Source organism: Hyperolius riggenbachi, chromosome 1 (genome assembly GCF_040937935.1).
Source record: "Hyperolius riggenbachi isolate aHypRig1 chromosome 1, aHypRig1.pri, whole genome shotgun sequence".
In the NCBI taxonomy this organism is placed as follows: Eukaryota; Metazoa; Chordata; class Amphibia; order Anura; family Hyperoliidae; genus Hyperolius; species Hyperolius riggenbachi.
Genome location: NC_090646.1, coordinates 217,429,101 through 217,441,713, shown reverse-complemented (window position 1 = coordinate 217,441,713; position 12,613 = coordinate 217,429,101). Strand labels below are relative to the sequence as shown.

At 39.9% G+C, this 12,613-nt stretch overlaps 1 protein-coding gene across 10 annotated transcripts in view; it reads right to left on the bottom strand.

Annotated features, from left to right (window-relative positions):
• Positions 1-12,613, bottom strand: part of PDE5A (phosphodiesterase 5A) — a 236,196-nt gene that overhangs the window by 48,164 nt on the left and 175,419 nt on the right. For 9 of the 10 annotated variants that reach the window (XM_068280494.1, XM_068280420.1, XM_068280474.1 and 6 more), the window contains 3 exons: positions 9,144-9,228; positions 8,456-8,631; positions 5,190-5,249 (listed from right to left, as the gene is read on the bottom strand). In XM_068280494.1, coding sequence (XP_068136595.1) covers positions 5,190-5,249; positions 8,456-8,631; positions 9,144-9,228 — 321 coding nt within the window. The remainder of the gene's footprint in view (positions 1-5,189; positions 5,250-8,455; positions 8,632-9,143; positions 9,229-12,613) is intronic. The other variant, XM_068280429.1, reaches the window with a different exon arrangement.

Below are 12,613 nucleotides of genomic sequence, written 5' to 3'. Positions count from 1 at the left end.
GCACATCGCAAATCTTACAGGTAAGCTTCATGCAAGTGGGCACAGGGAAAATAAACAGCAGCTTGTACTACCCAGTTCAACATCCATAAAGGACAACATTCCATACTGTCTTCTTACAGCTATTAATGATCTGTAAACCAGATTAAGGTGTAAATCCCTATATAAATGTAACCGTTATGAAATCATGTCGCAGTTGTATACTCACAGATTTACACTTTTAAGTTGTGTCTGCTCAGCAATCCTATGTTTGTTTTAGAAAGACCACAAGATGAATTTTCTATTTTGCTTCATTTACTTTCAACCCGGCTGGATTTTATTTTTTTACCTGAACCATCTATGTATCTTGAATTTGTTCCTGCATCAAAGAGCATTTGCCTCCTTTGTATTTAAATACCCAAAACAAGTTGGTTTGTTTTTTAATTCATTTTGGACAGTTTCGTTTGGAATGGAATTAGAAGATCCGATGGCCCCAATTCACTAAGTATGTCTCCTGTTTTTAATAACGATTCTGAGATGTTTTACTGCTATCACCATGGTGATAAGTCATTTAGTATTCAATAAGCAATTTACCTCAGGCAAACCTTAAAATAAGGTTTCTGTCCTTAACTTAAGGAGTGATGTCTAAAGTTAAGGTTTCAATCCTTAAGATAAAGACATAATTCTAAACTTAAAGACAGGGGGCCATATGCAATTCACTTTTTCACCTGAGTTTTCTCCTAGGAGATAATTTTTCATCTTGTATTTAGAATAACTTTTCATCATTTTGCAATTGAAAAAGTACCAAAACGTAGTTGAACAAATACTATCAAAATCATTTTGATTATGTTCTTCCTTGTTGGTGATGTAAAATGCATTTTATTCACAAGCTGTGAAAATATCACCTAGGAGATAACTCAGGTGAAAAAGTGAATTGCATATGGGCCAGGATGTTAATTCACAAAGAGGAATGCAAGTGATAACAACTGTAACCTGTGTAAGGAGTTATCACCTGGCCTGAGCTGCCGTTAAGTGGAGTGTTACTAGAGACAGCAATGTAAAATGGAGGATTCTAAGCTGTCCTCTCTGGTCCGGAGGTAGGATTTACAGAGTGTTGGGGGAAGCGAACTTGCAAACTTTTCACTAGTACTTAAAGGAATACTAACAAAGATTGCATTTTTGTTAAAACATCTTTAATGAATGTAAAATAAATGTAAATAAAGGAGTCAGCATATATTTTTTGTGTGTTGTAATTTTTTTCTACAGCACTGTTATGTATTACAATGCTCTGTAAATCCTACCTCTGGACCAGGGAGGACAGCGGGGTGAGTGCGGGCATATAGGGGGAGTGGCCCAGCACTGGCTTTGCGTGTTACCTATCGTTTGATGGTGGATTGTCACTGCGGGGTGCAGGTGGAGGCACACTTTATATACAGAGATACGGTATGATTTATGCCTCCCCTCTCTTTGCATATTCTGTGATGGGCTCAGGTGACATAAGAAGAGGATAACCTCTAGTATTGGAATTGTTCAAGCTGACAGACCGAACGTTTGGCTACTTGCTGGGTGATATAATCCCTTTATTGTTGATAGAGACTGAGAGCGCGTTCTGATTTTCTTATAGAGATTTTAAACTGTTTGGCATTCACATTGCGGAGGAGTATCTTTTCAATACACTTCAGTGCAATTTGTATTTCCGTTACAGGAAGTGAGCGCCTCTTTTAGGCTCTCATTAGCATATCTAAATCCCATTACCGGACATTAGCGCAGGTGTTTGGGAAGGCGTGCTTTGGCGACGCAATCATCTGATCGAACTGCATAAAAACACCAGCAATCTATTAAAAATATCTACAGTACTAGTGTATGCCTAGCTAAAGTGTCTGCAGCATCTGTCAAAGTATGGCAACTTGAGAGTTTTATTTTATCTCATTCTACGTTTATAAGCCTACAAAACTGAAAAAATGTGTATTGTCACGCGTATTAAGTCTGAATTCTATTTATAACTGTTCCTGAAAATTGTAGAAGTAAATGACTGAAACTCTGCAGTGGCTACTGCATTTTATTTGCTAACATAAGGCCTTGAATAAGTTGAGTTCGCATTTTGAAAGAGCCTAAAGTAAATCTCATAAAGGGTTTCTTTACAGCAGCGTCTGGGATTGATGGCCTGTCAAGGGAAGCTTCAGGTTTACTCAATCAGGCCCCTTGTGTGGTCTCGCTGAAAGCTAACTGGATACAGCATGCAGATTCTGTGAGGGAACTAATGTGTGGTCATCACATGACAAGCACACCACTTAGTTACCACAGTGGAAAATGTCAACGTGCATTATGAAAACAATGGTCTTTAGGTATGCAGTACATGGCAGAGATGAGATCAAGTGAAGGAACGTTTATATCACTTTTGTTTAAGTTTTGTTTAAGGTGTTTGTAACACTTTAACACTCAGCCAAGTAGCATGTCTGCATCAGTGGTAACTAAAGGAGTCATTTGAAATAAGACAATTTATATTGTGCTTTTTTCCTGGCGGACTCAAATCGCTTGAGCTGCAGCCACTAGTGTGTGCTTAGTAGGCAAACAACAATGATTGTTTTAATTGACAAATATTGTCTGTCAGTACGTAGCTTTAAACCTGTACTGGTAATGATTTATTTACTGCAGCACAGAAGTAGCATATTAGTCATTCCAAAAATGTTTTTTAGTTGTGTATGTTCTTTATAAAAAGAAAAATGTCATTGTACTTATAGAAAAAGGATACATTTTCAAAATCACAAATGCAGGATAATATTTACACATGAATGCATTATACAAAACTTGCAGTTTAACCTTATACCTGTAGAGGGAGTATTACAACTGTTGTGACAATGATCCAGGGAGGTTATAATGAAAACAGTTAGGGCCCATTCACACTAGTGCAATAATAACCTATGGGCTTGTTCTCACTTGGGCAATTTGCGTTAATCGCCGGCGATTTAACGCAAATCGGCAAACGCAAATTTGTATCCTGCACCATTTTCAGGCAATTTCCCGGCGATTGCGTTTAGTGCTATAGAAGCGCTAATCCCGATCGCGGAAAATTGCCCCAAGTGTAAATGGCGATTTTTCGCGTTAATCGCAAAAAAATCGCCAGAGCAAACCGCTAGCAAAAGCGCTAGTGTTTTGCAATTTGCAAGTGTGAATGGGCCCTAATGTTCCTTTGTCTAGATGACACTAAGGGCTCTTTTACACGTAATGCGTTGGTACGCGTTAGCGTGCGTTAGTACGTGTTGGTATGCATTTTTTCCATAGCAATGCATTGTCAAAAAGATTTCAGTTAAAACACGTTAAGTGGGAACTGAGCCATAGGAAAACATGGGCATTACTTTGAAAATCAGTTTTCTTTTAGTTATAACTGAGAGCAACTGATTAAGTGTAAACGGGGCCTAAGGGCTGTTCGTGTTCGCGTCTATCTCGTTTTCTTTTCGGTCTGATCAGCCGGGTGTAAGGCGCAAATATGGTGCATTTGCATTTTACAACAGGAAAAAATGGGCTGCAAAATTGCACAGTGGTGTGATTGCTAAACAATTTTCCTGTACGCTATAAATTGTATAGGAGCTCAAGTTCACAAAAATGCAGAACACTAAGCAAAAATGCTAGCATTGCGTAAAACGCAGCGTTAACGCGTATAATGTTAAGTCAATGCGACGCATGAAAATACGCATGTATATGCATTTTTTTATACGTGTTTTTAAAATGCTGGTTTTGTTGCATGTTTTTCAAAAATGCATAAAAAATGCACATAATGAAAGTCAATAGTGATGCAATGTATTGCGTTTTGTATGCATTTTGCTTGCGTTTTTATATGCGTTTTAAAAACAACTATGTTTCCTGATGTATTTCTGCTTCCTGTTGACTTCCTAGTGATTTGCATAAAACGCATCAAATACAAAACGCACGAAAAACACATGTGTGGGAAGAAAACGCGAACGCACAGAAAACGCAATAAAAACGCACATGACAGAAAACGCGACCACGCACTGTCAAGTCTGCACGCAGCCAAAGGCACAATGCAAAGGCATCACACGAATGGAAACATCCCTGTGCAGCAATGCGATTGCATCACAAAATGCTGCTAGTGAAAAAGTGCCCTCCGCGTGTATTTGTTGGCGTATTCCTGAGGTAAAACACTAGGAATCAATACTTCTCTTCTTTATCACACTACTGATTAGGCTACAGGTTGTTAGAAGGAAAAGGCCAGCAATAATACAACAGGGGACAGCCCCAGAAACAATCCAGTAAACTATACTATTACAATATAAGTTACTTCTTCATGTCCCAATACCTTATAACATTTTGATGGTAAGCCTCTATGCATATAGATGAGTTTTTTTATACAGCAAGGAGATGTTGATTAACCCAATCAATTCATGTAGAGTGGGTGGGGTAAGGGACATCCATCTCAGTGCAATTTCCGTTCTAGAATGGAAGGGTGTTTCTAGTATTATTGTTTTAACATAGTTTGTCATGGGAGATCATACCAAGCTGACAGACCATAGGATATAATGTAACAGGACTTCCCATTTAATTCTCTAGGTAGTCAATAATTTGTTTCTAGAAGGCATGTGTGGCAGGACAACCATAGAGAGTGGGTGGCGTATCTTAGGCAGGTGGTGGTACTGCTACTTGAGAATTTGGCTATGAGGTTAGAGGTTAGAAAGGCCTCTAGTTGGCAAGGTTATGTCAACCCCTCCCTGGCACACAGTGAGGCAAGCTTGGGTACTGTGGCCCCATTCCACTCTACCTGTTCTAATGTGACAATATCGTGAATTCATATTCTCCATGTCGCGGGCTGACATGGGTTGTGCAGAAGTTGAATATAACTAGCTAATTTTGCCTTATAACTCTAGAGTCCTAGGTTTTATCATTTAGAACACTATCTGGACTATCAATCAGAACACTATCTATCGTATGTTCTCCCTGTGTTTGGGTGGGTTTACTTGGCACACACTGATCTTGTCTTCTTTTATCATAAGAAGTGAAAACAAAAGTAAACACAGTTTGAGTCTCATGATAGTGAGGAAATCATGCAGACATTTGCAATTACAGATGTGCTATTTCAGTTCACAGCCATACAGTCATTTATAGCTAGCTGCAGATTGCATACTGTAACTATGTCTACTGTAACTACGAGTATGTAATATTAAACATTATATTTTGAAAGAGAATTAAAATGTTTTTACCGCTGTTACCTGCAGCTCCATTGTTTCCTCTTCTGCCGCAGACGCATGATATGAAAGGATCTGCCATATAAAAGACAGTTAGACATTTGTGAACTGCCACAACCTATGGTCATTTGTACTGAAACATTCTGTGACCCTTATTTAAGTCACATTTTCTCCTAGGAGATAATTTTTCATCTTCTGTTTAAACTAACTTTTCAGCTCTCTGCAATACAAAAAGTACCAAAAAGTCGGTGAAATAGCGGTGTCTAAATTATTCGGAGTATTTTTTTGTGCTTGCTCTTTGCTTTAAATGCATTTGATTGATAAGATGTGACTAGGACCCAAATGCAATTCACTTTTCCTACGTTTTCACCTAGGTGATATTTTTAAACTCAAAACTCAATAAAATGCCCTTTAAGCCACCAGAAAGCAAGAACATATATTTTGATAGTCGTTTTTCATTTGACTTTTGATACTTTTTTGTTGACAAGTGCTGGAAAGTTATTTTAAAGGAGTAATCAGCCAAAAATAACTCCCCCCCCCCCCCTCTACTTACTCGGTGCTTCCTCTAGCCCCTTGTAGCTGCCATGTCCCACGCCACTGCTCCGCTCTCAGGTGCCAGCCCGGGGTCCCCGCCGGTGCAGAGGGCGGCCTCGAGGTCGTCACTACTGCGCCTGCGCGAGTGCCGCTGTCAATCAAGCCCATGTTGTCCGCAGTGTACTGCGCAGGTGCAGAACTACAATGCAATTCACTTTTTCACTGGAGTTTTCTCCTAGGTGAGATTTTCACAACTTGTAAATAAAATGCCTTTTCCTCCACTAGCAAGCAAACAAAAACTCAAAACTTTGATAGTGCCTTTTCACCTACTTTTTGGTACTTTTTCAATTGCAAAGTACTAAAAAGTTAATTTAAATTGAAGATAAAAGAATGTAAATGTAAAAGATGTAAATTATCTCCCTGGAGAAAACTCAGGTGAAAAAGTGAATTGCATATGGCCCCATGGGCTTGATTCACAAAGCGGTGCTAACCTACTTAGCATGTCTAAAGTCTTTAGACGTGCTAACCAGGGTGCTAAGTAGGTTAGCACCGGATTTCTCAATCAGATCGCGTGCTAACTTTGCGCACGCAAAGTTTTACGCGTGCAAAGTTTTATGCGCGCTAAGTCCTATAGGCTTTAATGGGCACTTCGCGCGCATAACGTTTTATGCGCGCATAACGTTTTATGCGCGAAAAGCTGGTTTAGACGTGCTAAGGGGGTTTTCACAGGCGTGCTAACAGTTAGCACCGCTTTGTGAATCAAGCCCCATGTGTTCAAACTGGATTATCAAGATAGAGGCAGGAAACATTTAGGGCTCGTTGACACTAGAGGCGCTTTTTCATTTTTTAAGCGCTGGCGATTTTGAAGCGCTTACACCATGCTTTCCTAATCGCTAGTTCAGATTGGGGGGTTCTGTTCGTTTTTTTGATCAGAAAAACGCTGCATGGACCATTTTCGGGGCGATTTTGCGATAATGGGAGGCATAGGAAAAGCTGCAAGGTGGCTTCCGCAGGACTGCCTAATGCTGAATTGCATCAAATCCTGGGGGAGAATATTGCAGGGGATGGCCTGCGGATGCGCGTGCATTCCCGCTTGAGTAACGGAGTAGAGCTCCATAAACAGTCTGCCGGCTGCGATCGTTGCCAGCAGACTGTTAGATGGCGAAACCGCTATTTATTTACATTGTACAGCGCTGCGATCTCCTGCAGTGCTGTACGGGGATAGCACTGTCACTGAGCTGTCCCCTCGATTGACTCAAAAAATGATCGGCTCTCATAGGCTGATGCCTATGAGAGCTGATCACACTGATTGGCTCACCGGGAAAAGGGAGGGATGCTGGGTAGGAAAAATTTAAGAAAATTTTTTTTTATGAAAAAACAATTACAATAAAATTAATTTAAAAAAAAAACAAATAAACATTGCAGCAGCAATCAGATGCGGAAACAGTAAATTCGGGCGCCTAAGGCTAGTGGACAAATCGGGCGCCGCCATTCACTCCTATAATAAATATCGTTTAATGGGCGCCCGATAGGAAAAAAGGGCGCCGGAGAAAACTAACGTTTTAAAAGCGGCGCCCGGAGACTTAATGTTTTATTACTGTTTCTCATGATTACACATTATTTAATGATTTATACATTTTTAAATATTATTTTTAAACGAAAAACAGTACAATATTTTTTCCCAAACATTATTTTTAAACGAAAAACAGTACTTTTTTTTTTTTTACATTATTTTTAAACGAAAAAACCAACAGGGGGGTCTTAGGTTTAGGCACCAACATGGGGGGTCTTAGGTTTAGGCACCAACAGGGGGGTCTTAGGTTTAGGCACCAACAGGGGGGTCTTAGGTTTAGGCACTAACAGGGGGGTCTTAGGTTTAGGCACCAACAGGGGGGTCTTAGGTTTAGGCACTAACAGGGGGGTCTAGGGGTTAGGGGTAGGTACAGGGAGGGTTACTTAGTAATTTTTTTTTTAAACGTTATTATACGTTTCACTATTTAAACGAAAGATTAACATTTTTACAATTGCCGATTTAATGCACATTATTTAATGAATTATAACTTTAAAAAACATTAATTTTAAACGAAATACAGTACAATACAATTTTAAACGTTATCCATGCTTATCGTTAAAAACCCGGCGCCCTTTTTTCCCAGCGCCCCTTTTTAACGTACGCATCAGATGCCACCAACGGAAAGCTCTATTGGTGGCAAGAAAAGGGGTCAACATTCATTTGTTTGCTAAGTTTTACGGCCCTGCAGCGAGCTGTTAAAGCTGCAATGGCCTGAATTGTAAAAAATAGCCTGGTCACTAGGGGGTGTAAGCCTTTGGTCCTCAACTGGTTAAACACCTTTTTGCAGGGCAGTGTGTTCAATCTAAGAATGTGTCATTAACAACAAAAAAATTAAAAGAAAATAAATGCACTTTTTTTTCCAATTTCAGCTATAAATATTTATTTTCTTCTTGTTAACAGCTGTAGTATGGTAATTGCTAGTAGTCAATGCATGTAAAGACATTTTTAGCTTCTAAAGAAGTATCTGGCAGTAGAGAATTGAGTTTACAGGCAGACAACAGATGGTGTCTGGAATATAAACTTCAGCCAACTTTCTACTGAACAGTGCAAGAGAAGTGCAAGCCCTTGAGAAGGAGCCCTGAATGCTAGTGTTTGACAATAATAATTAAGTGCTTGAAAAAATGTCAGAATTGTAGCAGGCTGCCAAGAACCATTCCTTCCATTGTAGACTCACCTCTAATGTCACCATCTGTTTGGCCATGGCTCTCTCCACAACTTCATACATCTGGGTGTTCTGGATCCCCAAACCACAGAAAATCGCAAAAGCTTCCAAAAATTGCTCATCGTTTCTGTTGAAGGCCTTGATTTTGCCAGAATTTTCTTCTACCTTGTTTACAAGCTGGCAAACTCCTGTATTAAATAAACAGCAAGAGACATTACGGTATTCAAGAATGCTTCAGAGCATGAAAAGTTACCAGTGTCCCGGAAATCTCAATGACATTTATACAAATCTGAGACACAGTTGTGGGAGCTTATTTGATATACTCTTAAGAAGGACCTCTAAAAATGGCCATACACAAATAGATTACCACCCCAATGTTCCAAAATGATCGATTCCTCTCTGAAAGGAATTGATTCAAAAAATAATCGATTCCTACCACACACAGCATGTCGAATTTAAGATTCCAGTGGGAAAACTATTGAAAATTGATTGAACCTCAGCATTGAACTGTTCAAGGCAATGCAACAATATGGGCCGATGATACTTTCTATACATATCCAGTGGGGACACAGTCAGCAGTAAAAGTCCAAAAGTGGTATTAACGTTACACTTTATTGAAAACGAATTGAAATGGTATTGATAAAGCTCGGTTTGAATAGGTCTATATGTTTCCTATGCAATTTAAAAAAAATACAATTACCTATAACTTTATTCTTCTTTCCATTCTTAATAGGAGCGCACAGTAGGCTCTGAATGTTCTTGCTGTTATTTTCTTCATTTTGGTTCTGTCAACAAAATGTAAATGGCATATCACAGACTGCATTCCAGCTGCATTCTCATACCACACACACACACACACACACACAAGCTTTCCCTGTACAAAGACAGTGAGCTGAGCCAGTAGTAACCCACTCATCCTCAATAATGCAGAGACACAGCACAATGCAGCACTGTTTCCTTTCTTGGCAAGCACTTCCAATAAGGAATGCCGCAACAAATGTATCAAACATATTCAATACATCATATCTACTGAAGAAAATGTTAGTTTCAAAGAATGGGGAATGGGTTTGGACTTCTTTGTTGCTGTTTGTCCCTATTTTGTTGAATTTTTTTAAGTCTCTAGAGATGATTTACTGAGGTTGGAAAACATAGTAAATCTGGGCTTGATTAGATGGCAGAAGTTTGCAATCCTTGTCTTGGGTCATAAAAGAGTGGGATTGCTTATAGGGTTGCTGAAGGGGTGGTGGTTGTGCAGCTGTAGTCAAATTGCACTTTTAAAAGAACTCCAGACTGTGGGTGCATGTATGAGAACACAGTAGCTAAAACCTGAGATAGAGGCACAATGATACACAAATATAACCTTATTGGAAGAGAGCGAAAATGCTAAAAATTAACTATCAATTCATAGGTTAAAAAATGCCATTGTTGTTGACTATATACATGTATTAACTAAATGTACAGTGGGTAGGAGGTGGGGTCACTCAAATTGGTCCTAGTTTGGTTTGTACTAGGATTACAGTGATACTGTATTGAATGTATTTTATGTAGATGTGTACCTTTGCATTGAGCACTTTAGGACTGGGCACTTTTGAACCCCTGACGAAGCTCTCCATTTGAGGGGGTGAAACATGTAGGGTCGGTTAGGAGTAATAATAGAACAAAAACCAAACAAGAACTAATTTGGGTGACCACCACCTCCTACCCACTTTATTTTCAGTTACTACATCTATATAGTAAGCAACAATGGAATGTTTAACCCATGAATTAAAAGTTAAGTTTTAGCATTTTTGTTCTCCTGCAATAAGGTTATATTTGTGTATCAGTTTAATCAGGTCTGTGTATTAATGAGAGGCACAATGACTGGGGGGTATAAGGAGAAGAGGAGGCACAGTGACTGGGGAAGGGCAGAATTTTGCAATATCCAGATCAGGTTTGCAGGATAGCTTACAATCTCTATTCATGATAAATCATATCCAAGGCCTTGTAAGCGATTAATTGACTGTATGCATGTTACTTTTATTTAAAGAAGAATTATACAAAGTCCCAAATAAAAATTCTGGCTCAATTAAACGGAACTTGTGCTTAAAGAGGAACTCCAGTGAAAATAATGTAATAAAAAAGTGCTTCATTTTTACAATAATTATGTATACATGATTTAGTCAGTGTTTGCCCATTGTAAAATCTTTTAAATCCCTGATTTACATTCTGACATTTATTACATGGTGACATTTTTACTGTTGGCAGCCTGGCAGGTGATGTCACTGCTGCATGCTTTTTTGGCAGTTGGAAACAGCTGTAAACAGCTATTTCCCCGACTGCAACAAGGTTCACAGACAGGAAACTGCCAGGAGTACCACGGTCCTCAGAGTTTCTTGTGGGAGGGGTTTCACCACAATATCAGTCATACAGCGCCCCCTGATGGTCTGTTTGTGAAAAGGAATAGATTTCTCATGTAAAAGGGGGTATCAGCTACTGATTGGGATAAAGTTCAATTCTTGGTCGTAGTTTCTCTTTAATCCTCTCTTCATTGATCTGGACCTCTCTGCTCCCTAAACACAAATGTATCCCTACTAAAATCTGCAGGCTGCCACATCAAAGATGGCTGTTGCACCCTTCCCATTCTAGATACATAAGATTGGATTGACAGAAAATAAACCTGCTTGGTGTTCCAAATATACTGTGAATGATGCTAAAGGTGATCGTTCAATGACAATTTAGTCAATCGGAAAAATAGTTTTATAATCGGTTGTGATGGATAGGAAGTAGAGATTGGATCATTTGGATGGAAAAATAAATGTTGTAGTATGAAAATATTTATCTGACTGCTCGGGCAATCCTTCACTGAAAATTGTATCCTGAGGCCTCTTTCACACTGAGACGTTTTCATTGTGGTGTGTTGCCTGTTTTTACTGCCGGATGATGATGGGGCAATGAAAGTCTATTGGGCCTTTCACATTAGATGCAATGCAGTGGGCCAGAAGTATTGCATCTGGGCGTTACCGTTTGACATGCACGGCAACATGCGGGGGACCAGAAATCATGTAAGTCTATGGCGACTATGTTTTTTAAACAGTTTTCATGTTGGTGTTGCACTTCTGCATGAATACACTTCTGCACAATTTCTATTTCCACCACAGGAAGTGAGGGCTAGAGGGAGCGCTGTAAAAAAAGTGCAGGAGATTTGAGCTCAGCCGACACCACCATAGGCCATAATAGGAATTACGGTTATAGCAGCGCTCAGTGAGTATGTTGGGTGCCGTCAGAAGACGGAGCACAAATCACTGCACAAAAACACTGTAATTTGGCCAGCAGCAATAGCTGGAAGCCGAATTACGTCTTTCCCCCTCTATCCATGGTGGCCTGGAGGGGGAATAGTAATTTAAGCTGCTGGGACTTGTGCAAGAGTAGGGTGAGCCGTATATCGGCTTTCCCCTGTGCTGAAATCTCCTGGCGGCTATGTAATAGGTACGCAGGCTAGAGAGCCTCACTTCCTGTTTGGCTTTTAGTCAGAAGGTGAATTACCGCTTATTAATGCGGAAATCCCCAAAGGCTGTTTTTGTTGTTGAAAGGTTGCAGTGTAAACTAGACCAAATGGAAAAAAAAAAGTTTCACTTACCTGGGGGTTCTACCAGCCCCTGCAGACATCATCCTGAGCCTGCGCCATCAATCAATGATCCTCTGATCAAATCCCCCATTCCCTCCCCCCCCCCCCCCCCCCGTCACAGGTAAGTTTTGTTTTTCAGCAACTGAGACTTTCTCCTACTGCGCCTGAACAGGATGCTCCCGGTGATGCGAACATGATCGACGACGCATGTGTGACCATCGACTGGCCAGTTGCTGAAAGACTAAACTTAACCCCGGTGGGGGTCGGAGGATCGTTGATTTATGGCGTGGGCACAGGATATCTGCAGGGGGCTGGTAGAAGCCCCAGGTACGTGAAACTTTTTTTTTTTTCCATTCAGTTTAGGTTTCCGTTAAGTAGCGCAAATTATTTTGCCTAGGTATTAATGCACATTGACATCATGAATAAAAGCTAAATATTTATTGTTTAAAAATATTATTTTTTCTTTATGTGTGTTTTGTTTTATATTTTATTAGCTGCACTTTCCTGAGCATGAGATGGGGAGGAGCAGCTGCAACGTTGTATGATACCTAAAACTTTTGTTGTGA